The sequence below is a fragment of the Balaenoptera ricei genome, chromosome 2 (assembly GCF_028023285.1).
Source record: "Balaenoptera ricei isolate mBalRic1 chromosome 2, mBalRic1.hap2, whole genome shotgun sequence".
NCBI classification, from domain to species: Eukaryota; Metazoa; Chordata; class Mammalia; order Artiodactyla; family Balaenopteridae; genus Balaenoptera; species Balaenoptera ricei.
Window position 1 is genome coordinate 159,162,563 of NC_082640.1, and position 24,825 is coordinate 159,187,387.

General features: G+C 56.0%; 1 protein-coding gene across 2 annotated transcripts in view; it reads left to right on the forward strand.

Moving 5' to 3' along the window:
- Positions 1–24,825, forward strand: part of PAPLN (papilin, proteoglycan like sulfated glycoprotein) — a 35,722-nt gene that overhangs the window by 3,997 nt on the left and 6,900 nt on the right. Inside the window, exons 3-23 of one of the 2 annotated variants that reach the window (XM_059914580.1) lie at positions 3,851–3,966; positions 4,880–4,940; positions 5,250–5,352; positions 6,855–6,985; positions 8,260–8,383; positions 8,870–8,950; positions 9,027–9,199; positions 9,303–9,426; positions 9,910–10,036; positions 11,016–11,223; positions 11,746–11,928; positions 12,143–12,284; positions 18,524–18,604; positions 18,772–19,066; positions 20,046–20,166; positions 20,511–20,625; positions 21,642–22,119; positions 22,894–23,031; positions 23,167–23,291; positions 23,577–23,730; positions 24,355–24,492. In XM_059914580.1, the coding sequence (XP_059770563.1) occupies positions 3,851–3,966; positions 4,880–4,940; positions 5,250–5,352; positions 6,855–6,985; positions 8,260–8,383; positions 8,870–8,950; positions 9,027–9,199; positions 9,303–9,426; positions 9,910–10,036; positions 11,016–11,223; positions 11,746–11,928; positions 12,143–12,284; positions 18,524–18,604; positions 18,772–19,066; positions 20,046–20,166; positions 20,511–20,625; positions 21,642–22,119; positions 22,894–23,031; positions 23,167–23,291; positions 23,577–23,730; positions 24,355–24,492 (3,218 nt within the window). The remainder of the gene's footprint in view (positions 1–3,850; positions 3,967–4,879; positions 4,941–5,249; positions 5,353–6,854; positions 6,986–8,259; positions 8,384–8,869; positions 8,951–9,026; positions 9,200–9,302; positions 9,427–9,909; positions 10,037–11,015; positions 11,224–11,745; positions 11,929–12,142; positions 12,285–18,523; positions 18,605–18,771; positions 19,067–20,045; positions 20,167–20,510; positions 20,626–21,641; positions 22,120–22,893; positions 23,032–23,166; positions 23,292–23,576; positions 23,731–24,354; positions 24,493–24,825) is intronic. The other variant, XM_059914579.1, reaches the window with a different exon arrangement.

The window sequence follows — 24,825 nt, forward strand, 5'->3', positions numbered from 1 at the left end:
GTGAAGTGAGTCAAGGTATCCATAGCAACCTGGGTCCTCTTAGGTGCTCTCTCCCTTAGAGACACCTGGATAGCTGGGGCTGAAAACTCTTCATACCCCCTGCACTGTCTGGGGGAGGGTGTAGCTCAGGCTGGTTTTAGCTGGGCACAGCCCCCTGCCCCATGGCCCAGGCCGGTTCTAGCTGAGGCCAGGACTCCCCCACCAGACCCCCAGAACTTCATGGGATCATTCTCAGTGCTGAGAGGGGTCAGCCTGAGCAGAGTGAGTAGCTGATTAAGGAGGGATAAAGCACTACGCCCCTTGCCGCCCCCAACCCCAGGCTGGTCAGGGGAGGACTTCCAGTCTCCTCGCCTCTGCCTCTGTTCCCACTCCCACCCTCACCCATGCACGTCGGGCAGCTGATCCCCTGGGAACAGTGCAGCAGGAAAGGGGGCTCCTGAGTTGTCCAGGTGGGGGTTGGAGGAGCTGGTGGGGTGCTGAGAGTGGCAGGAGGCAGGTGAGGACAGGCCCAGGGTGAGGGTGGACTGGAGCGGCTCATTCTGGCTTCACACCATCATGCGGCTCATGGTTTGGGTAATTATAGAGAAACAAGATGTGCCTGTGCTACTGCTGGCTCACTGCTTTCTTTTTGTCAGAGAAACTAAAGTACAGGACAGGGCCTGGCTCTAGGATGCCTGCTTCACAGGTGCTGGGCTCGGGGGCAAGGGGATGTTTGTAAGGCTTGGTACTTAAGGGGTCCTGTATTCAGGTGAGCCCTCCCCCACCCCATCCTGATGGCACAAGGTGGCTGGGTGGCAGGGGTGCCCCTTGTTGCCTTGCCCACGCCGGTAAGCCCAGCCCAGTCGCAGGGAAGGGTAGATTGGGGAGGCTCAGTCTCGTGCTTCAGGGGTGAGACTGACATCCAAACAGGACTTGGTCAGAGGTAATTAGTAGCCAGGCCGAGGCGGCAGGATGAGAAAGCAGCAGTTCTTGTGGGCCGCTTCCAGAATTCTTATATTGTAGTGATGAGTCTGGAGGGGAGGTGCTTGTGGTCCCTGGAAAGTCACCCTCCAACCCCGACACTCAGTATCTTCCCCTTTAAAATGGGAACGGATCCAAGTAAATTTCAGTTTAAATTTCGTAGAACACTTTTATATTCTGGTTCGCTGGTTTTTGGAAGCTTGGCGATTTTGGCCCAGTTAGAACTGAAGGGTAAATGATTTGAGGAGTGAAAGCTCAGACCTTTGGTCTGGCTGGCCCTTCCTGCTTGGTTTTGTACGTGGTTCATTGCGTGTGTGAGTTGTTCTGATTCAGGGTTCTGGTTTTATTATAAAACAAGGAAAACCTGATGTTTGGCACCAAGGCGCTAGAACAGCACTGTGAGTAATCTGCGCGTGCGCAAACCTCCATCCTCACCTGAGATCCAGTGACGCGGCGGGTGGCTCGCGACGGGAGGAAGAGTTTGCTTTTCCACGTTAGGACTTGAATTCTTCCTCTGGAAAATGGCAGGGATTTTTTTCCCCTAGAGATTCTTATGTCATGATGTCCTAAAATAAAGTCCCCTTCCAGCAAACAGGACATATTTCCAGTCCACCTTTTGCCTCCTAGCAAGAAATCAAGTCCAACACCTCTCCAGCTCCTTAGGCCTCGGCTAGTGTCAGTGTTGGTTCTCCAGGTGAGGTCGGTGGGAACCTGGTGTAAGAGCAGAGGCTTGGAGTGAAGACAACCTTCTATTGCGTCCACCTATTCCTACGTGGCTCCCTCTCTCTCTGCCTCTCTCTTCTCCATGCACTGGGGTCCGTCAGGTTGTTCTGAGGCGTGAATGAGAGAATATGTGTGTAGCATGTGGGCTTCTGATGCCAGCTGCAGGGTGTCAGATCTTTCGGGTGGGAAACTGTATCTATTAGGATTATTTTCCTGTTACAGAGTCCCAAATAACAGTCCTTCCACAAGAAAGACTTGATCCCTCTTTCAAATAAACACCCAGAGGTCAGAAGTCTAGGGATGTTCTGTCTCACCACATCCTCCAGGCTCCAGGATTCTTCTTTCTTTGCTTCACTATGTGAAGCCTCTATTCCCAAATTACCTTATAGTTTAGAAGGCTGCTCCAACTCCAGCCATCACATCTGATTCCCAAACAGCAGGAAGGAATACAGGAGGAAGAAGAAAAAGGACAATTGCACATGCAAGCTATCTCTTAGGGACACCTTATTTTATTGCGTTTGCAGATATTGCATTTTTTACAGATTGAAGGTTTGTGGCAACCCTGTGTTGAGCAAGTCTATTGGTGCCATTTTTCCAACAGCATTTGCTCACTTTGTGTCTCTGTGTCACATTTTGGTAATTCTCACAATATTTCAAATTTTTCATCATTATCATATTTGTTAGCTATCTATGATCAGTGATCTTTGACGTTACTATTGCAAAAAGATTACGACTTTCTGAAAGTTCAGATGATGGTTAGCATTTTTTAGCAATAAAGTACTTTTTAAAAATATTTTATTTTCTGGCTGTGTTGGGTCTTCGTTGCTGCACGTGGGCTTTGTCTAGATGCGGCGAGCGGGGCTACTCTTCATGGCGGTGTGTGGGCTTCTCGTTGCGGTGGCTTCTCTTGTTACGAAGCACAGGCTCTAGGCGCATGGGCTTCATTAGTTGTGGCACGGGCTCAGTAGTTGTGGCTCACGGGCTCTAGAGCGCAGGCTCAGTAGTTGTGGTACACGGGCTTAGTTGCTCCGCGGCACGTGGGATCTTCCTGGACCAGGAATCGAACCCGTGTCCCCTGCACTGGCAGGCGGATTCTTAACCACTACACCACCAGGGAAGTCCCAAGTACTTTAAATTGAGGTACATACATCTGTTTCTGTTTTTCTTTTTTAGACATAATGCTTAATAGATTACAGTAGAATGCAAACAACTTTTATAGGCACTGGGAAATCCCCATATCTGTGTGATTTGCTTTTTCACGATATTTGCTCTATTCCGGTGTTCTGGAACCAAACGTACAATATCTCTGAGGTATGCCTGCACTGGAGGCTGCTACCCAACACTTTTATGTACATCTCACTGACAAGAATTTAGTGATATCGCTGTGGTTAGCTGCAGGAAGTCTGGGAAATGAATTTGGGGGTGGGGGCAGCCAGGTATCCAGCTAAGAGTCAAGGGTTCTCTTAATAGGAGAAGGGGAGGATGGATATTGGGGGACTCCTGGGAGTCGCTGCCACAGATCGGCAGGAAGAAACCACAGCCCCCACTCCAACACACACACACACACACACACACACACACACACACACACACACACACACACACACACAATTAGATTAAGTTCTTATTCTGATAGGCCAGAGCTACAAAAACATGGCGCTGCCCGTGGGCAACATTCCCCGCACAGGTGGAGCCCTACCTGCCTGATGACACGCTATTCTTCCTGCCCTTTTGTATCTCCCTCCTGGAAGGGCATGCTCCGCTGATCCGTGGGCTTCCATTCAAGGGAATGTTCGCAGACATCTTGATTCTCAAACCAGGCTCTTCCCAGCCAGGGGATATCACGGTCAGGGGAGAGATCTCTGCCCCCAGCTTGGCGGCTTGCCCACTGTACTTGGCAAATAGGGGCGGCTGGTGGAGGTGGCGTTGACGGATGAGAAGGCTGGGCTGGCTCCCAGCTCCTTATGGTGACAGCTGGCCAATTCCACAAATGAATATGTTCGGGTGCCTGGCGGTGCTGCAGTGCTGAAGCCTTGGCTCTAGGAGACAAGATCTCAGGTTCTTTGCTGGGGAGGGGGTGTTTTGAGGCAGGGGGCCTCGGGGGAGCCCTGAGCACCCTGTGGGGCTCCGAGTGCTGAGTCCCGCTCCTGAGTGTCTCCTCCTGCAGGCTCCCAGGGTGAGGCGGCAGAGTGACACCTGGAGCTCCTGGGGCAACTGGAGCCCTTGCAGCCGGACCTGTGGAGGGGGCGTCAGCTTCCGGGAGCGCCCCTGCTACTCCCAGAGGTAGGAAGGTGGGAATGGGCCAGCTTGTAAAAAGAGGGCAGGCGTGAGGGAGCAGCTGGGTCCTGGGCTAGGTGTCCCGGGCCAGTGCCAGGCCACAGGGGCAGGACCTATGACGCAATGGATTTGTTCTGGGAGCAGGTTTAGTGGAGAATTTGAAATTGGGTCATTTCCAGGTACTTACACTCTGACTGCAACAACAGCCTTATTTCAGGGGCCTGGAGCCACTCCTGCTTCATCCACCCCGAGTCTCTAGCTCCTCATGCAGTGCCTGGCAGGCGCAGTGAATTCTTGTTGAATTAATGAATAATCTTCAACAGTTTAACCTGTGTGGTTTCTCTACTGTCAGCCTCTTTGTCAAGTATAGATGTTTTTCGCTCTAAGTCACTTATTAAGCACCTGCTCTGTGCTCTGCACTCTGATAGGTACTACAGGGTGCAAAAGAAGGGGTGATGACACCCTGCCTGTCAGTGGGTTTAACTGTTCCTGAAAACTTTGCGTGAAGAGGGAGAGAGATAAGATATTATTCTAAGTGCCTTATCCTCATTTACTCCTTAAATGGCAGAATAATCTTACCAAGTGGGTATGTATTACATCTTATTGTGTCTCCAAGGGCAGAATTTGAGGCTTCTCTGGGAATTTGCTTTAAGAGGCAGAGTGGCCCCAAGTTAGACAGACTCCAGGGTAGTTAGACTTCTGGGTCTGGCTTCTCCCAGGTATAAACAGAGGGCTGATTAAACCTACCTAAAGGGATTTATGTGTGTGGCCACCCCCGTCCTCTGCTTGCCACCCCTCGGGCCCAGTGGTGCCCACCAGGTGGCGCCACCGAAGCTGGGGGGCCTGCGGGGGAGCCCCAGGAGGGGGCGGGGTGTTGGGTCATGGGGGTTCGGGTCTTCCCAGCGCTCTCGCCCTGCAGGAGAGATGGGGGCTCTGGCTGCGTGGGCCCCTCCCGGAGCCACCGCTCTTGCCGCCCCGAGGTAAGGTAAAGCCCCCGGGGGTGGGGGACAGCTTCCCGGACGCCCTGCTCGGCTGACATCCTAGCCCTGGGGGGCCCTCCTGTCGGTGCACAGCAACCCCTTCCTCACCCCGCCTGAAATGATAGCTTCGCCCAGGCAGCCCAAGGCCCCTAGAGCGGGCGCACGGGAGCCCTGGGGGCCCGACTCCGCCTCCCCGAAGCTACAGCGGGGGTTTGGGGGGGACAGGACCCCACCTCCCCGGGGCTAACCGGGCGGCAGACCCCAGTGGTGGACCCACGAGCCCCTTCCCTTGTCCCCTCCGCCCCGCAGAGCTGCCCCGACGGCGCCCGCGACTTCAGGGCGGAGCAGTGCGCTGAGTTCGACGGCCAGGAGTTCCAGGGGCGGCGGTACGAGTGGCTGCCCTACTACGGCGGTAAGTGCGCGAGTCCCTCCGACTGCCGCCCCCGCCTGCGTTGCCCTACGCTGGCTGGGTCCCATCTTTGGGGGATCTCTTCGCTACGCCGACTTCGCATTTCGCAGTTCTCATTACCATATTACAGACACGTTGTCAAATACATTTAAAGAAAAACCTCCAGTACCCCCAGCTGGGCACAACAGTGGTGGTCGTTTTGAGGTTTCTCCATCCTTTTCCCCTCCGTAGGTACGTCTTCAAACAAAGTCTTGGCCAAGCCTCTGCCGTTTTGAGCCTTCTTTTGTTTGGCCTGCTCCGGAAGCATTCCTCACGTGGCAGGAGGCATGGTGGGGGGCCGGGCGGGGGTGGGGTGCGAGGTGGGGAGTGGAGTTGGTGCCCGAGTTTGGGCAAACTGCAGGCTGGGCTGCAGGGGACTTGGTGTGGCAAGGGCTCATTTACTCAGAGCCTCTGGGGCCGGAGCCCGGCTCTGGGTAACTTTGAGGAAGGTGTGGGGTCATTAATTTTTAGAGCAATACAGTTCAAGAAAACAGACAAACAAAAAACACTAACATGCGTGTACTTAAAGCATTTTAGATGAGTCAGAACATATCTTAGGATAATCCTTCTGAGTAGTAGTTTTCACTGCTCACTGTGGATGACTCCTGGAAACTCTGTGGCACTCTGGATTCCAAATCAGTAAACATATCCTGTGTGTGCTCTGGGGTGGGGAAGGGGTCTTGGCTAGAGGGGGCGGCCCCAGTGGGGTAGTTTGCCTTCATTGCTCCTCCTGGATCCTAAGGTGAGGGTATGTTGAAAATAATTTAAATATATGTTATAGAAAAATTAGAACACAGAGGAAAGTTTAAAAAGGGTTGTCGAGGGATGCCTTCTTTGTGGTGGAGGTGATTACAATCCTATTTGCACTTCTGGGCTGTTTAAACAATGTGTATATAATATTTAGATAAATATAAAAATTGAAACAAGAAAAAAACCTTAACCCTATCTCTTTCATAGGATCCTGGCTAGCATTTCATGCTAGCCCTTTTCACATTATTCTCTCTCTGTTTACATATTTGTAGTTATTACATAGTATCGCTTTGCACTCTGTTATAAGCATTTTCCCACATTATTGTCTAGTCTTCATAATCATAGTTTTTAATAGCACAGTCAACATGCGTAATATTCTAGTGATAGATAATAGAGTAGCTGATTGTTAAAACTTGGGACTATTACAAATAATAAGGCTGAAATAGACCTCTTCAAATGTCTAGCTTTTTCCTTATTCTGGGATTTTTCTTCGACTTGATTCCCAGGGAGTCCCAGAGATGCAGCAGTTTCGGGGAGAGCATCCCTTCTCCCTGGGTTGGAGGTGGGATTCTGAGCCACTGGGAGTACGTATGGCGCTGTAGGCCCCTCCCAGTCGTGGGCGCGCGTGCTTCTGGCCCCTGCCCACACTTCGCTGTTGCTAGGACAGGCCTTGAACCTCGCTCAGCCTCTCAGCTTTCCCCTCTTGCTCACCGCAGCCCCAAACAAATGTGAACTGAACTGCATTCCCAAGGGGGAGAGCTTCTACTACAAGCACAGGGAGGCCGTCATAGACGGGACACCCTGCGAGCCTGGCAAACGGGACATCTGCGTGGATGGCAGCTGCCGGGTGAGTTATGCCCCCACCCCCACCAGATGGCTTGGGGCCTGTTGCAGACGTCGCCCAGCCCCGCATCAGCAGGCCAGGGGCTCTCATGACTTTGACGTCTTCTCAAGACTAGCTTCTAAGGTGCCTTGCATCGCAGATGCCCTGTGACCCTCTTACCTTTGCCCTTTGAAAACTCTAGCCCCACAGTAAGAGGAACCCTCTGGGTGGCACTGTGGACGCTGAGGCTACCACCTCTTCTGGGTAATTTTGTTTCCATGCTGCTCTTCACAGCTGCTCACAATTATACTAAATGAACCTCTCTTCCATTATTCTTAATTCTTTCCATTCCCCTTTCCCACCCTGGATTTCCTCCTATTTTCTGATACTTGAAGATAATGTCCCTACAGCCTTCTCTCCTGTATCCTCAAATCTTCCAGACATAAATATTTTAATACATTCGCCAGTGTATTTCTTTTTTTTTTTTTAATTTACTTATTTATTTGTTTTTGGCTGTGTTGGGTCTTTGTTGCTGCGTGCAGGCTTTCTCTAGTTGCGGCAAGCGGGGGCTACTCTTCGTTGAGGTGCACAGGCTTCTCATTGTGGTGGCTTCTCTTGTGGAGCACGGGATCTAGGCGCACGGGCATCAGTAGTTGTGGCATGCGAGCTCAGTAGTTGTGGCTCACGGGCAAGTAATAGAAACCCAACTAAAACTGACTTAAGAAATTTTAAAAATGCCATTGAGGGAAGGGCTGGCTGGCTGCAGGTGCTTGAATGATGATGCTGGAAACATCTCTCTCCTTGTCTCTTGGGTCAGCTTAGGGGCAGATAGGTTCTTCTGATGAGGTGTGAAGCTGGCCCAGCAGCCCAGGCTTCAGTTGTCCCAGCCTGGCAACCCCCTGGGACAGGGTGCCCTATTCCCAGGAGTTCCAGCGACCTGGGGTTGCCTTTGGCTTGTCCTGGCCTGGGGCTCCCCCTGTGAGCTTTGAGCAAGGCATACAACCCGCTGATTGGCCCGAAGCCACTGTTGGGGAACTGTATGCAAACTCTGTGGGAGAGAGGTGGCTCCCACAAAGGAAGGAAAATGAGGTGCTATTGTCAGAGAAGGGGACACGGGTGCCGAGTAGGCAGAAGAGGTGGATTGTCAGCCACAGGCCAGAATCAAGGTTTACTCGGCCCCCATGGCTAGTGAATGGTTACTGCGCCTCCTGGACCTGGCTACGCAGCCAGGGTTCAAGTCCTGGTGTGACCGTGACTCACTCTGGTCTCTCCCATCTCCCCTCGTCTCTGCCTGGCAGGTTGTCGGCTGTGACCACAACCTGGACTCGTGGAAGCAGGAGGACAAGTGTTTGCAGTGCGGGGGTGACGGCACGACCTGCTACCCCGTCACAGGCGTCTTTGATGCCAATGACCTCAGCAGAGGTGGGGCTCCTCCCGGGGTCCACAGACAGTTGAGACAAGGGTCTGTTACCTGCTCCTTCCTGGCCTGTCTCCCTCACTGGCTGAGTTGCTCTCATGGCACTGAGAGGGTCTGATTTGGCACTCAGGTCATGAAAGGCCTGAGGTCATGCCTCAGGGTGGAGGCCAAACCCTTGTCCAGGAGCCCGTGGGCTCACACTAGGATCTCTGCCCCCTTATCCAGTGGCCACCTGGATGCCTCCTCATCCCTTCCCCCATCGTCCCCATCTGCCCCCTCCCCTCCCGGTCAGTATGGGCGCTGGAGCCTGCCCGCCCCTCTGGGCTTTGCAAGGCTGCCTGCTCCTTCAGGAACACTCTTTCCCAAGCACCCGGCCCTGCCTGTGTGCTACTTGCCCTGCCCTGACCCCACCTGTGCTGCGGGCACCTAGCCTCCTCAGGGCCAACTCCTCCCTGCAGCTGAGTGGTCCCGGGGTATCTCTGTCCCCTCAGGCTACAACCAGATCCTCATAGTTCCCGTGGGGGCCACCAGCATCCGCATTGAGGAGGCGGCCGCCAGCAGGAATTTCCTGGGTGAGGACAGTTTTGGGTCTGGGGCAGGGGGGCGGGTCCTGCCAGGGCAGCTGACTAGGGTGCTCGCCCTGCCCAGCGGTGAAGAGCATCCGTGGTGATTACTACCTCAACGGGCACTGGACTATCGAGGGCGCCCGGGCCCTACCTGTGGCCAGCACCGTCCTGCACTATGAGCGGGGAGCTGAGGGGGACCTGGCGCCCGAGCGGCTCCACGCCCGCGGCCCCACCTCGGAGCCCCTGATCGTCGAGGTGAGCGGGGCTGGCGGGAGATGGGGGCGGCCGGCAGGAGGGCTGCGGGCTGGGCGGGTGTGGCCCCCTGGCATCAGGCCTCAGTGGGGACCCTCCTGCACAGCTCATCAGCCAGGAGCCCAACCCTGGCGTGCACTTCGAGTACCACCTGCCCCTGAGCACCCCCCGGCCCGGCTTCAGCTGGAGCCACGGCTCGTGGGGTGACTGCAGCGCCACGTGTGGTGGAGGTGAGGGCAGGGCCCTGGTCGGGGGCGCGGCTGCACGCGGGGCTTGGCTCTCTCCTCCAGGCGCTCCAGCTGTGGGTGGGGGGTGGACAAGGAGAGGAGACAGCCTCATGTCATGGGGGTCACCTGGGGGAAACCCAGAGATCAGGGGACTCGAGGAAGGGCCCCCGCCCAACCTAAGAGAACCAGAGGGCTTCCCCGAGGCAGTGGCATCTCACAGGAGACAGTATGCCATTGGCGGTGGAGGCTGGGCCTGGAGCTAATGGTCAGGTGTCAGAGCGGGGCTCCATCGCCCACAGATACAACTCGCTGAGCCTCAGTTTCCTCATCCGTAAGTTGAGGATGGTGATGGCAGCCTACCCCAGGGGTTCATTTGAGGCTTAATCAAGGTGATGCTTGGGACGTGTCCGGAAGGGTGCCTGGCCCAGAGAATGCATTTGGCGAGTCTGGACTGACTGGCTGCCTGCTATGGCCGGGCCCCTGCAGGTCAGCAGACCCGCCCGGTGTTCTGCACCATCGACAATGAGGTCTACCCCGAACACCTGTGCCGGCACCGGCCGCGGCCGGCTGACCGCCGACCCTGCAGCCCTCAGCCCTGCCCACACACCAAGCGGTGAGGCCCTGCCAGCCCCCTCTGCCCCTGCGGGACCCAAGCTCTTGGGTGGGAAGGGAGTGGGGTCCCTCAGCCGCTTTAGGTGTTGAGCAAAGAAAGAGGTTGGGGGGCTCCTCAGAGCTGTGGACAGAGCGGGAGGAGCCAGCTGTCAGCCGGGCGGGGGCAGTGGGGGGTCCCGAGCATGAGACCCCGGGCTATTCCGTCCGCCCTCGTGAGCCCACACAGTGCCCAGAATGTCCAGGCTGGCGGCGGGAGGGTTGGGGGGGTATCGGAGGCGCCCCGTTTGTCTGAGCTGGCAGGGGACTTGGCAGATGCCAAGGAGTGGGCCAGGACTCGGGCCAAGGGGCCTGAGGGCATCGGCAGTGCCTGTGTTTGTGCACAAGGGACCTCTTACCTGCACCGGCCCAGAGCGTGGCCCCTCGCTGGGGCCCAGTGTGTGTGCAGGAACAGGTACTCCTGGGCCACAGGCTCCCCGCAGGGCTGTGCAGTCCTTCCTCCCGTGGCCTTGGTGGCAGCTGGTCTCTTGGGATGGTGGTGGGTGTGGCTTTGCATTGCAGTGGGGCTGGCCCTTTCTTCTAGGTCCTTGGGCCCCACGGCCAGGAAGGGCCACTCCCCACTCGGGTGAGCACGGCCCCTCCGGGAGATGCCCCCACTAAGTTCAGACCCAGAGGGGATGGAGTCTGGCTGGGGGTGATGGCTGACCTGGTGAGAAGGAGGAAGGGGGACGCAGGTGAGGACAGGAACACTGAGAGGGAGGCAGCCAGACTCCGTGTTTATAGGGACCAGTGCACAGTGGTGGGGATGGGTGAGCAGGGCCGGACCTTGGCCTTTGCGCAGGGCTCTTTGCCCCTCACCTGCACGGCCTGATGCTCAGAGAATGGGCCGGGTGGGGGTCCCCCCTCCACTCCTGTGCCCCCTCGGGCCTGGACCTTGGCCCCTGCTGCAGGGCCAGCCTCACCGCCCTCCTGCTCCCTGCCAGCTGGAAGATGGGGCCCTGGACGCCCTGCTCGGCCTCCTGTGAGGGCGGCTCCCAGTCCCGCACCGTCTACTGTGTCTCATCTGATGGCGCCGGCGTCCAGGAGGCTGCTGAGGACGCCGAGTGTGCGGCCCTGCCTGAGAAGCCCCCTACCACGCAGGCCTGCAACCTGCAGCGCTGCACAGCCTGGAGCGCGGAGCCCTGGGGCGAGGTGAGGCCCGGCCCTGACCAGGAGGGGCGGAAGTCAGGAACTGGGTCTTGGGCCTGGGCAGCAGCAGGGAAGGGCTGGGAGGCTCGTCCTCCGCCTCGGGCAAACAGATCCTGGGAGTAAAGTGACCTGCCACGTGGTCTTGGAAGCTGTGGCAGAAGCTGGGCCTAGGAGCGGGGGCTTGGACTCCTGCTCCCGTGTTCTTCCTCCTGCTCTAGGATCCCAGGCCGGTGGGAAAGAGGAAGCCGGGCACACTGTTTGGGGGCCAGGGGGAAACTGGGGCTGCTGGTCACTGCTTCTGGCACCTACCTATGTTGCAGTTGCAAATGAAGGAATGTGGAAAACGCACCTCAGCTTGGTATCTGCAGCCATGATTCAGGCTGTGTAACCGCAGGAGGATGACTCAGCCTCTCTGGGCCTGGGAACTGGACGTGGGGCAGTAGGGTGCTGTCTGCCCTCCGTGCCAGGCTGGTGGGCCTCCCGCTGGGCGAGGACCAGCTCGTGCTGACAGCCTGGTCCTTACAGTGCTCTGTCAGCTGCGGCCCCGGGGTCCGGAGGCGGACCATCACCTGCCGGGGTGACGAGGGGTCTCTGCTCCACGCCACAGCGTGCTCCTTGGAGGACCGTCCCCCCCTCACTGAGCCCTGTGTGCATGACAGCTGTCCCCCCCTCAGTGACCAGGCCTGGCACGTAGGCGCCTGGGGCCTAGTGAGTACTTCCCCCCACCCATACCTGCTGCCCAATCCCGGTCCCTTGGGTCTCTGACCGGAGGCTGCACATGTGCCTGTCCTTGGGTCTGACACGCAGTACCAGGCACCTTCCCCCTTCCCCCTGCCTTATAGGTACCCCCCACCCAGTCTCAGGGTCTTTCTCCCTTTGCGGGCTTGTTCTCTCTTCCCACTCCCACCCCGGGGGGCCCCAGTGCTCCAAGAGCTGCAGCTCGGGCACTCGGAGGCGCCAGGTGGTCTGTGCCATTGGCCCGCCCGGCCACTGCGGGAGCCTGCAGCCATCCAGGCCTGCGGATGTGGAGCCCTGTAACACGCAGCCCTGCCATCTTCCTCCAGGTAAGGACAGGAGGGGCAGCTGGTACCTGGCCCAACCTCTTTCCCTGCTATCAACCTGGCCAGCCCTTCCTGCCGCTGGGCCTTTGCCTGTGCTGTCAGCCACCTGGAACGCTCTCACACATCACCGTGTGGGAAGCCTTTGCCACCCACAAAGTCCGGCCCTAGACAGCCTCACCAGGCAGCCCTGTTTCCCCCCTCGGAGGTCGCATCCCTTACCCCACCCCCCTGGCTCACTGTAACTGCTGTCACTCTAAGGTTGGTTTCCTGGTGCTGCAGTGGTTGTACATGGCTTGTAGGCCTACTAGCTGTAAGCTTCTTGAGGGCCAGGTCCCCTTCCTTCTTTCTGTTTATACCCCTGCAGAACTTAGCTAGCGCATGCTAGGTACTCAGTAATTGTTGAGTGACTGGGTGACTGAGTGCAGAGAGGGAGGCGGTCCAGGAAGGATTGTCCTCGCATATTGTCTCTGCCTTCCCGCCTCCCCTCACCCCTGTCCCCACTGGGAAGGAAGGTGTCCCAGTCGCGAGGAGCTGCAGGACAAAGGGCACAGAGGCCAGCAACTTACTTGGTGTGAGGAAGTGTTACTGAGGGAAGGCGTGGGTTGGGGCTGAGCCGGGGGGTGGGTGGTCGGCCTTGTGATGCTGCAGAGAGGCGTTTGGCCCTGATGTGCCAGTGATGGGGGAATGGTTGGGTTCCAGTGGAGGCACGTGGCAAGGTGGCTAAGAACCAGCGGCCTGGAGTCAACAGCTAACCTGGGTTCAAATCTCCACTGCTGACCAGCCGTGTGGCCCTGGGCAACTGCCCCTCCTCTCTGATCCTCGGTTTGCCCATCTGTACAGTGGGGTTAATAAGACTGACCTTCCAGGCTCGTGGTGATCGCTTGGCACAGTGCCTGAATACACAGTACTCCATAAGCAAAGGATGGGTGGCAGTGGCGGTGAGGCCCTGGGGGACCCTGGGCCGGGCTCCTGGGGCTCCTTAGCCTGGGCCTGGCCGTTGGGGTACACGAGCAGGAGGATCCTCGGGCTCTTACAAGTCCAGCTCCCTGGAGCCACTCGGTGTCCCAGGACCCTGGATGCCTTCCTGGAAGAGGCTGTCCTGAACCTGCCCCAGAGAGGCATTCACATAGGTTGAAAGGAGGGAAACAGAAAGAGAACTTCAGGCCAGGCTGAGTTGTAAAAGAAATAACCTTCATTGCTGTTTTCATAATTATAAAAATAATTATGTTCATTGTGGAAAATTTGGAGAATTTAGAAAATTAGTATGTAGCGAGAAACTTAAATTACCCTTGATCCCATCTATTGTTGGGATAAATCTTTAGTGAACTTCCTTGTAACGTATGTGTGATTTTGTATCTCCTTTTTCCCCCTAATGACATTTGGTGTGTGAACATTTTCGTCTTATGATTTCTAGGGGCTCCACAGAAGTCCATGGTGGGTATGAATTTAGAATTTAGGTGGTTCCTGCTGTTTTGGGTACTGTAACTAGTGCTGTAGTGCTTACTGGCAAGTGCCCGGGAGGAGGGGTCGAGGGTGCAAAGAGGCGGCCCCCTGAGGGGTGGGCTTCTGAGCGGACACACCGGACAGCTCTGGTTCCCCGTCTTTTCTAGACTCTTGAGCAGTGCTCGCCAAAAGAAATAGAAGGCAAGCCCCACATGTCATTTAAAATTTTCTAAGAACCACATTTTATTTTATTTATTCTTTTAAAGATTTATTTATTATATATATATTTATTTATTTTTGGCTGCATCAGGTCTTAGTTGTGGCATGCGGGATCTTCATCGAGGCATGTGGGATCTTGCGGCGTGCAGGCTTCTCTCTAGTTGTGGTGTGCGGGTTTTCTCTTCTCTAGTTGTGGCGCATGGGCTCCAGGGCGTGTGGGCTCTGTAGTTTGCAGCATGCAGGCTCTCTAGTTGAGGCACACGAGCTCAGTAGTTGTGGCGCACGGGCCCAGTTGCCCTGCGGCATGTGGGATCCTGGTTCCCCGACCAGGGATCGAACCCCCAGTGCTAAAATTTCACTGGTGTAGTCGATCTCGATTTAGATGTCATGAAACGTACAGTTGAAAAAGCAGATTAACATCCCCAAGTCGTTCCAGACATACTGAAGCGTTTTTCAATAAATGAATCATGTGTCAGTGTTTAAATTTAAAATTAATTCTAATTCGGTAAAATTTAAAACTCAGTTTCTCAGTCCCTCAGGCCACATTTCAAGTGCTCAGTAACTGTGAGACCAGTAGGGGCCCAGGACCGGCCCTCGGCACAGGATATGGGGGTGATGACGGGTCTGTCCAGGGCGGGTGCTCTTCGGGCTGGGGCGATGCTGAGGGCCTCAGGCCTCTGGCGACTGATTAAATTTGTCTGATAGGCCCAGGGGAGCCACTGAAAGTTTTGGAGCTAGAAGTGACACCATGAAAGATGTTTAGGACAGATTTGGCACCTGCCTGAGTGTCAGGCTGAAGTGGAGAGAGTTGAGAAGCAGGAGCCAGGTGGGGAGCAGGGTGCAGAAATCCAAGCTCTTAGAGAGAATGATGGGAATGGAGGGGCCGGCGCTGGCCCAGCAGAGCCTGATCCCCTGCGGGTGTGGGTCTGGGGAGGGGCCCCAGACTCCAAGTTAAGCCTGAAAAGGTGGCAGAGAAGAGTCACAGGAGGGGAAGCCAGAGGCAGGGTGGGCTTGGCAGAAAGGTGCCTTTCAGGCAACGGAGGGATAGCAGGAATTCCGAGGCTGGCTGGGGACTGTGAACGCAGGGCCGAATGTGGATAGGAGACCAGAACAGGGGAGGGAACTGGAATCAGCCTTGTCCGAGGTTTTGGCCCAGGTGGGATAGGTAATAAAATGAAAACAAAGATTTTCCCGCTTCTCTACTGGAATCTTCCAACCCTAAATTATTATTATTATTTTTTAAATATTTATTTATTTATTTATTTATTTATGGCTGTGTTGGGTCTTCGTTTCTGTGCGAGGGCTTTCTCTAGTTGCGGCAAGCGGGGGCCACTCTTCATCGCGGTGCGCGGGCCTCTCACTATCGCGGCCTCTCTTGTGGAGCACAGGCTCCAGACGCGCAGGCTCAGTAGCTGTGGCTCACGGGCCCAGCTACTCCGCGGCATGTGGGATCCTCCCAGACCAGGGCTCGAACCCGTGTCCCCTGCACTGGCAGGCAGATTCCCAACCACTGTGCCACCAGGGAAGCCCTAAATTATTATTTTTTAAATATTCCCTGGAGACTGGCAAGATGTAGTCCACGTGAGAATGGAATTTTCACTTATTTCATTTTTTATAACTTTGTTCCACTATGTAGTAATATGTTTATTGTGGAAAATTTGAAAAACTAACAAATAGAAGGAAGGGACCCCCCCCACCACCACCACCTCTGCCTCGCAAAACACGCACACACACAAAGCACTCAGAAACTTTCACTGTGAGCATTTTGGTTTTTTTGTTTTTTAAATTTATTTTATTCAAGTATAGTTGATTTATGATGTTGTGTTAGTTTCTGCTGTACAGCAAAGTGATTCAGTTTTATTTTTTTGAAAGATTTATTTATCATTTATTATTTTTTATTTTATTTTTGGCTGCGCTGGGTCTTAGTTGTGGCACGCGGGATCTTCATTGAGTCATGCGGGATCTTTCGTTGCGGTGCATGGGCTTCTCTAGTTGTGGCGTGGGTTCCAGAGTGTGTGGGCTCTGTGGTTTGTGGCACGCAGGCTCTAGTTGAGGCGCGCAAGCTTAGTAGTTGTGGCCCGCGGGCTTAGTTGCCCCGTGGCATGTGGGATCCCAGTTCCCTGACCAGGGATCAAACCCGCATCCCCTGCATTGTAAGGCGGGTTCTTTACCACTAGACCAGCAGGGAAGTCCCCAGTTTTTTTTTTTGTTTGTTTGTTTAATTTATTTATTTTTATTTATTTATTTATGGCTGTGTTGGGTCTTCGTTTCTGTGCGAGGGCTTTCTCTAGTTGCGGCAAGTGGGGGCCACTCTTCATCGCGGTGCGCGGGCCCCTCACTGTCGCGGCCTCTCTTGTTGCGGAGCACAAGCTCCAGACGCACAGGCTCAGTAGTTGTGGCTCACGGGCCTAGTTGCTCCGCGGCATGTGGGATCTTCCCAGACCAGGGCTCGAACCCGTGTCCCCTGCATTGGCAGGCAGACTCTCAACCACTGTGCCACCAGGGAAGCCCCCCAGTTTTATATATATATGTATGTGTATAAGTATATATGTTCTTTTCCATTATGGTTTATCCCAGGATATTGTATATAGTTCCCTGTGCTATACAGTAGGACCTTGTTGTTTATCCATCCTATATGTAATAGTTTGCATCTGCTAATCCCAAACTCCCCATCTATCCCTCCCCCACTCCCCTCCCCCCTTGGCAGCCACAAGTCTGTTCTCTGTGTCTGTGAGTCTGTTTCACAGTCACTGTGAGCATTTTGGGGGTGTCCTGCTAGTATTCTTTTGGGTACCCTTTATAAAATTCCTATTATCCTAATTTTATCAACCTAGCCTTTTGCATTTTTTCTCTAATATTTTGTGATGAAAATCTTTTTAAGAACTTAATATTGAGGTGGTTAAACATCATACAGCGTAAAATTCACCCATGCTAATGGTACAGTTCGTGACTTTTAGTAAGTTTACTAAGCTGGACAAGAGACGATGAGAAATTTGAATCACACAGGAAAGTTGAAGAGCTGTGTGGTGAGCAGCCACGTGCCCACCATCAAGTTCACAATTAATATTTTGTTGTAATTACTTTTTCATCATCTACTCTCTATCCCTTCATCTATTAATCCAATTGTTTTTAATATGGAATTTTTTTAATTGACGTGAAAATCAGTAACACACAGTTAACCACTTTAAAGTACACAGTGTGCTGTTTTTATTTATTTTTGGCTGCATTGGGTCTTCGTTGCTGTGCGTGGGCTTTCTCTAGTTGAGGCGAGCGGGGGCTCCTCTTCGTTGCAGAGCACGGGCTCTAGGCGCGCAGGCTCAGTAGTTGTGGCTCACTGGCTCTAGAGTGCAGGCTCAGTAGTTGTGGTGCACAGGCTTAGTTGCTCCGCGGCATGTGGGATCTTCCCGGACCAGGGCTCGAACCCGTGTCCCCTGCATTGGCAGGTGGGTTCTTAACCACTGCGCCACCAGGGAAGTCCAAGTAGACAGTGTGCTCTTATTTGTTGTGTTCACAATGTTGTACAACCACCAACTCTCTAGGTTCAAAAATTTTCATCACCCTGTATAAGCACCCTGTACCCATCAAGTAATCACTCCCCATTAACCCTAGTCCCCTTCCCTGGTCACCTGATCTGCTCTCTGTCTCTATGGATTTGCCAATTCTAGATATATCAGATAAAAGGAAGAGCAGACCTTTTGCATCTGGCTTCTTTCACTTAGCAAAATGTTTTTGAGGTTCGTCCAAGTTGTGGCATGCATCAGCACTTCATTCCTTTTTACGGCTAAATCACATTCAATTATATGGATGTACCCAATTTGTTTATCCATTTGTCTGTTGATGGATATTTGGGTTGTTTTCACCTTTTGGCCATAATGAATAATGCTGCTATGAACATATTCATGTAGGAGTTTCTGTGTGGGTGTGTATATTCAGTTCCCTTGGGTATATATTTAGAAGTGGAATTGCTGGGCTATATGGTAACTCCGTTTAACTTTTTGAGGAACTGCCAGTCTGTTTCCACAGTGTTGCACCATTTTACATTCCCACCAACAGTGCATGGGTTTCCAGTTTGTCCACATCCTCGCCGACACTTGTTATTTCAGTCTTTTTTGATTAGAGTCATCCTAGTGCATACGAAGTGGTGTCTCCTTATGGCTCTGATGTGCGTTTCCTTAATGACTGATGATGTAGAGCATCTTTTCATGTGCTTGTTGGCCATCTGTGTGTCTTCTTCGGAGGAGCATATGTTCAAGTTCTTTGCCCATTTTAAAATTGGATTGTTTATCTTTTCATCAGTCCAATTAAAAATGTGTATCATTTTTTGTTTCATGTCATTGGGATCAAACATAAATGCTAATTTTACATGTGGCTTTTCCTTTTGCTGAACACGTAACATGAGCGTTTTCTATGCGATAAAGACTCTCTTGAAACCTGGGAAGGGTGTTTACAAAAACACAAGTCTGCTCCTTTTTCCTTCTACTGTCCTGGGTTCCCCAGGTCCTGCCTGAGTAGTGGGGTGGGAGCAGATGTTGGTGGGGGTGGCCTTCCCTCTGCACCCTGACTGCCCCGGCTCCCTGCAGAAGTCCCCAACATGCAGGACATGCACACCAGCCCCAGGGACCCGTGGATGTCTCTGGGCCCACGGGAGGCCCCCGCCTCAGGTGAGAAGCTCAGTGGAAGCCCCCAGCCCCGGGCCCTTGAGATGGAGGTTGAGGGTGGCGGCAGGTGGTTTGGGGGGATGGGGAGAGGTGGGTCTGATGTAGATACAGATGGAGGGCGAGGAGCCAGGTGGAGACATCACATGACTTTTGCTTCCTCTTCTTTCTAGATTTCAGAGACCAGTGGTGGGCACCCCAGGAGCAACCCTCAGCTCAGGGTAACCCCAGAGGCGACCAGAGCCCACACCTGCCAGCCCCGGGCCCAGCCCCATCTCTGCGGCACTCCTCACACCGGCAGCCCCTGCGGTCTGGCTTGGCGCCCCGTGACTGCAGACACAGCCCCCATGGGTGCTGCCCCGATGGCCACACTGCGTCTCTTGGGCCGCAGTGGCAAGGCTGCCCGAGGGCCTCATGTCAGCAGAGCAGGTGGGCGCCTCTTCCTTCTCCCCAGGTCCAAGAGGGAAGGTATGTGTTCAGGGGGTGTGTCCGATGCACGGGGCAGTGTCTCTGCTCAGAGAGGGGGTGGGGTGACTTAGCAGAGCTCCAGGGGTGTTGTCTCTGAGCTGCCCTGATAGCGCAAAACCGAGGACTTGGCTTCCTCTCGCTGAGCTCCCTTATGTGCCGGGTGTGGGTAAACCCCCTGCTTTCTCTGCAGAAGTCAGCCTGTTGAGATGTAGCCTGAGGCTCTGGGAAGGAAAATGGGCTGTGATTCTAGCTCTCCGATCCAAACCAGACTCCCACTCCCTCAGGGGCTGTGGTGCTAAGGGCTGAGATTCGGCGCCCAGCAGCCTGGGGGTGATTCTCAGCTCAGCCACTTACCAGCTGTGTGCTGGGTGACTTGGGGCAAGTTATTAACCTCTTTGATCTTGGCTTTCTCTGCTGAGAATTGGAAACAATGACAGCCACTGACTGGGGTTCCTGTGAGGCTGAAACGAATCACATGGTGCCTGGCACATAGAAGGTGCTTTGATATGTTCCTTCTTTCACCTTCCTTCCCAACTCCTGGTTGGTGGAGGTGAAATAAGTGGTGGGCTCCTTTGACACCCTCTTCTGCCCCATCGCCCAACTGCTGCCATTTTGTAAAAACTCCCTGGGAACCTGGTATTTGGGCAGGTTCAGGTGAATTTCCCCCTCCTCGGTTTTGTGGCGGGCTGTGTGAGTTGAAGATCTCTCAATTATTAAGGGTTCAGCTCTGCTTATTGTTTTCCTGTTGCCCTCACTGGGAGCCTCTAAGCGGTCCGTGGACATGGCAGAGACTGGGGTTCACAAAATGGTTCTCCCTGCACGCGGGACAACCCGTCTCCCACGCAGATCTTCACCCGGTCAGCCCCTGGCTCAGGGAGCCTCAGAGCCTGGATCCTGGGATACAGGACGCTCAGGGTCCCTGGTAGGGGTGGGGGTCAGGGCTGGGTGGTGAGGGGACGGCTGTGTGATGTCTGTTTAGGTTCGGGTGCTGCCCTGACGGGGTGTCTGTGGCTGAGGGGCCCCATCAGGCTGGCTGTGCGAGCACTTATGGACGCGACAACCCCGGGAGCAGGCCACGGACGAGAGAGGTGGCTTCCACAGTAAGTGTCTGGTCACGTGAGGGGCAGGAGTCCAGCCCCCAAGCCTGCTCAATGCCACTGTGACCCAGGCTTTTTGCAGCTTTAGCCTTGGAGAAAGGAGGTCCCTGAAGCCTGCTGGCCTGAACCATCCTCTGGAGGGCATAGGGCTTCAGCGACAGGCCTGGGCTGGAACTGAGGGGTTCAGCCAACATTCTCCTGGCCTCTGATCTGCCCCCAGGGCTGGGGTTATGCTCCATGTGTTCACGGTTCTGTCCCTCTTCCTGCCATCCTCCGCCTGGCAGCCTAGAGTTCCCACCAAGAGCCAGACCTATTTCCAACTTCCCAACCTTGGCCTTCCTCCCCAGGCCCAGCAGAATGAGCCCAGTGAGTGCCGGGGCTCCCAGTTCGGCTGTTGCTATGACAACATGGCCTCCGCGTTGGGCCCTCTTGGGGAAGGCTGTGTGGGCCAGCCCAGCTACAGTGAGTGATGCCCCTTCCTGTCCTTCCTGGTGGGTAGGCTCTGGTCCCACTGTGCTCGCCACCCCACCCAGAGCCAAAAACCTTCCTGCTGCCTTGGTTATTGCTCTTTTCTTCCACAAATACTTATTGATCACCTACTAGGTGCCAGGCCAGAGAACAGTGCCAGATTATTATCGTGTCCAACAGTTTGCACTTGTCGCCGCCTGGTTGCTTGTGGGAGTTGGGGTAGTTGTCGGTGTGGATTCCACAGAGAGGGAAGGCTGTGCTGCCCCCGGGGCTCAGCCCCCCCTCCAGAGACAAGGTCGTCAGGGCTGGGATGGACGGGGTGTCCCCACCCTGCCTGGGATGAGTCCTGGAGGGAGGGCTGTGAGGCGGGAGCATGGGGTGCATGGGTGGAGCGCCAGGGACCATCACAGGCACGTTGGAAGCCAGGTGGGCTGGTGGGCTGAGTCTGCAGGGGCCTGGGCACCTGGATGGGCTTTAAGCAGTGGCCAGCGTGGTCACATCTGAATGCGGAGAGGGAGCAGGCTGTGCCTGGGAGGAGGGCGATTATTATGGGCAGGCTGGGGGCTGGAGAAGGTTCAGAGCTGGTGAAGGGTCCTGGGAACAAGGGTGGGCCCCTCACTGGGCATCTTCACAGGCCTTTGGGGGCTCAGGGCTGGGTCCTCATTGTGAGCTAAGCACAGCAAGGTTTGGCCCTGGGGTTGCTCTGTGTGCGCCCTTGGGGCCTGGGTCAGGTGGGGAAGAGCACGAGGGAGCCTGTCCAGGGAGCTCACGGCCCTGACCTCTGGACGGCTCTAGTTCTGGGGGTGGAGGTGGACGGGGATGATTCTGGAGGCTGCTGGGTTCCCAGCCCAGCGCAGGTCTGGGCAGTGAACAGACTGTCCCCAGGGCTGGTCAGGGGCCCAGTGTAGATGTGCTCCATACCCTGGGAAGGGCCTCACTCCTACGTCCTGGGCAGCGTTTGCAGCTTCATTACTGGGTCCCGGTGACCTGCGTCCTCCCTGCCCCCTCAGTGTACCCCGTGCGGTGCCTACTGCCCAGCGCCCATGGCTCCTGCATGGACTGGGCCGCCCGCTGGTACTTCATCGCCTCCGTGGGCCAGTGTAACCGCTTCTGGTATGGTGGCTGCCATGGCAACGCCAATAACTTTGCCTCGGAGGAGGAGTGTGTGAGCAGCTGCCGGGGACCCCAACATGAGCCCCGCCGACACGACCCTGGGGCCTCTGGCCAAAGCACCCATAGAGACAGTGGCGGCAGCGGTCCTGGGGGCCAGCAGGAGGCCAGCCAGCACGGGACGGAGCCTGTGGTCCAGAGAAAGCCCTCGCCTTCCGGTGGCCTGTGGTGGCGAGATCAAGAGCCTGGGCCGGGGGCCATGGACCACAGACAGGCCTTTGGAGAGGGGCCCCAGGGCCAGGAGCTTGGGCCCAGTGCCCCTGTACTGGGCGGAGACGCAGGACCACCAGCGCCACCTTCTCACAGCTCCTCCTACAGGTGAGGCCCACCTTCCCCAGGTGGGATGGGGGATTAGGGACCCAGGCCCAAGGGCTGAGCCTTTTGGAGCTAAAACCCTGAGGTCAGCTGGGCCTCCCTCCATCCCTAACCTGGAATCTTCCAAACAGCCCAGACTGGAGGGCCTTGCTACCATCATTCTACAGACGGGGAAGCTCAGGCTTTGGAGACATGAGACTTGCTCAGGGGGTCAGGCAGTCGGTGGATGGTGGTGCCTGGACTCTCCAGCAGATCTTGCTGGTATAGCCCAGGGCCTGTCTAGTTGGAAAAGCTTATGAGCTTCATGACCTTTGGCAAGTCATCCAAATTCTCGAAGCCTCAGTTTCTTGACCTGTAAAATGGTGATGTGATCTCATAGGTTTAATGTGGGTCTCATTTGTTGTTAGTCTTGTGACTGTGTCATATTAATGAGATTTGGGAAGATTAAAAACAAAATAAATAAAACTTTGAATTCCAAAGGGATCAGGCATGTGTTTAGCCCCCCACGTGAACCTGGTGTTGCTTCTCTCCCAACCTCTCCGTCCCTGGGCTCTGTGCCTATTCTGTGCTCTTGCAGGAACAGGTTGAGGTAGTAATGCCTGGGGATATTGGGGGGGGGGGGAGGGCGGATTCCTGAGTCCTTGGGCTTCCGGAGCTTGGCTTCCCCTGGGAGCCTCTGGCCCCACAGGTGCCCAGAATGGGATGGGCACCAAGCTTTCTGTGTGGTGAAGTCCCTGGTCCCGGCACTCACGCAGACCCTCCCTCCCACCTTTCCAGGATCACCCTGGCAGGCTCAGAGCCCTCCCTGGTACAGGTGGCCCTGGGGCAGCTGGTGCGGCTCTTCTGCCCAGATGACAGCTCCCTGGACCCCCACGCCAGGTGGCAGAAAGACGGGCGGCCCATCTCCTCTGCCAGGTGTGTGTGCAGCCTGCACAGCCCCTCTGATCTCCTGGGACGGGCGGGTGAGTGTGGGGCGACGGCCCCTCTTGTAGGAGCCAGGCTCATTGTTGCCTCAGGAGCCCAGAGCTCAAGCGCCCTCTCTTCATTCAGGCACCAGCTGCAGCCCGATGGCTCCCTGGTCATCAGCCCCCTGTGGGCAGAGGATACTGGCACCTACAGCTGTGGCAGCACCAGGCCAGACCGTGACTCTCAGAAGATCCAGCTTCGCATCACAGGTCTCTGTCCCCACCCCACCCCCGCAGTGGGTCCTCACGGGCCCCGGGGTGGGGTTCTGGCCGGGAGGGCCTGGGCCGGGGGGCCTCCGCACTGGAGGACTAGTGTTTCCTTGGGCCAGGGCCTCCTGGTGGCAGGGACCACACACTCCAGCTGGGCTGGGGCGGATGTGTTGCCCCTCGTGGCCCTCATTTCTCCATTGGTCCCCCGCCGGCCCCATGGCCCACCCTTCCTTCCACCCCCTTCTCCCCACCGCTCACCCCTTGCTTCTCCTGGCCTCCTGACAGGGGGTGACGTGGCTGTGCTTCCTGAGGCTGAACCAAGGCACTTCCCTCAGACCAGGGACCCAGCCCAAGGCCACAGTCCTCGGGACCGCAGCCTAGGGGGCGGTTCTGGGGGCCGGGGGGCCGTCTCCTCCTCGCACCCACGGCCCACAAGCAGGTAACAGTGTGCAGTGCTGTCCTGCTCTTGGTCTGCCCCACTGAGGCCGGGGTTAGGGGAGGTCTCAGTGAGAGGCGGGGAGGGTGGGTGGTCCCAGGCCAGTGTATGCTGTGAGCAGGCTTGCTGGCCCCTGCTCAGGGCTCTGTGAGGGGAGGGCTGGGGAAGCACGGGTCCCTGAGCTCAGCTTCTGGAGGAGAAAGGGGACCCCGCCCACCACCCCGAGCCGTGGGGAATGGAGCGGTGCCTGGCCCAGGCCTCAGGAGCCGAGGGAGGGGAGGACACCGGCAGCTAGAGGGCCTGAGGAGGCCTTGAAGAAGGGCAGTTTACGGAGGGGATGCAGAGAGCTGGGGGTGCCCAAGTCAAGGACCTGGAGGCAGACGCACAGGGCGGGCGGGGGACAGTCAGAGGTTCTGCGTGGGGAGGTGAGATAAGCCACAGGTGTCTTTTAGACCTGGTCCCAGATGTCCCAACTGGAACAAAGGGGTGATGTTGGGAAGCAGAATCTGGCTGGAGGGAGAAGGGGCCCACGAGGCTGTGCGGAGGTCCCGTCCCCTGGCGTGGGTGGGAGTTGGGGAGAGGCAGCGGCAGGGACCCCCTCACGGCCGTGGGGTGCCTGCTCTGCAGGCTGCGTCTGGACCGGCACCAGCCTGGGGTGGTGGACGCCCATCCAGGCCAGCGGATCCGGCTGACCTGTCGTGCCGAGGGCTTCCCACCGCCAAGTGTCGAGTGGCAGAGAGATGGGCAGCCCCTCTCTTCCCCCAGGTTCGTTCAGCTCCTTTCCCCTCCTTCCTGGCCGGCCTCCAGCCCCACCCCCACTGGGGGAGGGAGTTGCAGGTGCCCCCTGGTCCTGAGCAGGACCCCAGGGCCCCTTGAGGGTTGGAGCTGTGGTGTCGGGCTCCTCGGGCAGACCGCATTTGGGTCTCTGGGCCCTTCCGGAGTGTGGTTAGCGGACAGAAGTAAGGGCCCGCTAACAGAGGTGACAGCTGAGCGAGGAAACGAAGGTGGACACACTTCTGGCTGTAATCACAAGGGCGCACGTTTATTGAGCCCGTTCCGAGGTGAGGCTTTTCTCCTCCTTATGACCTGCAGAGGAGC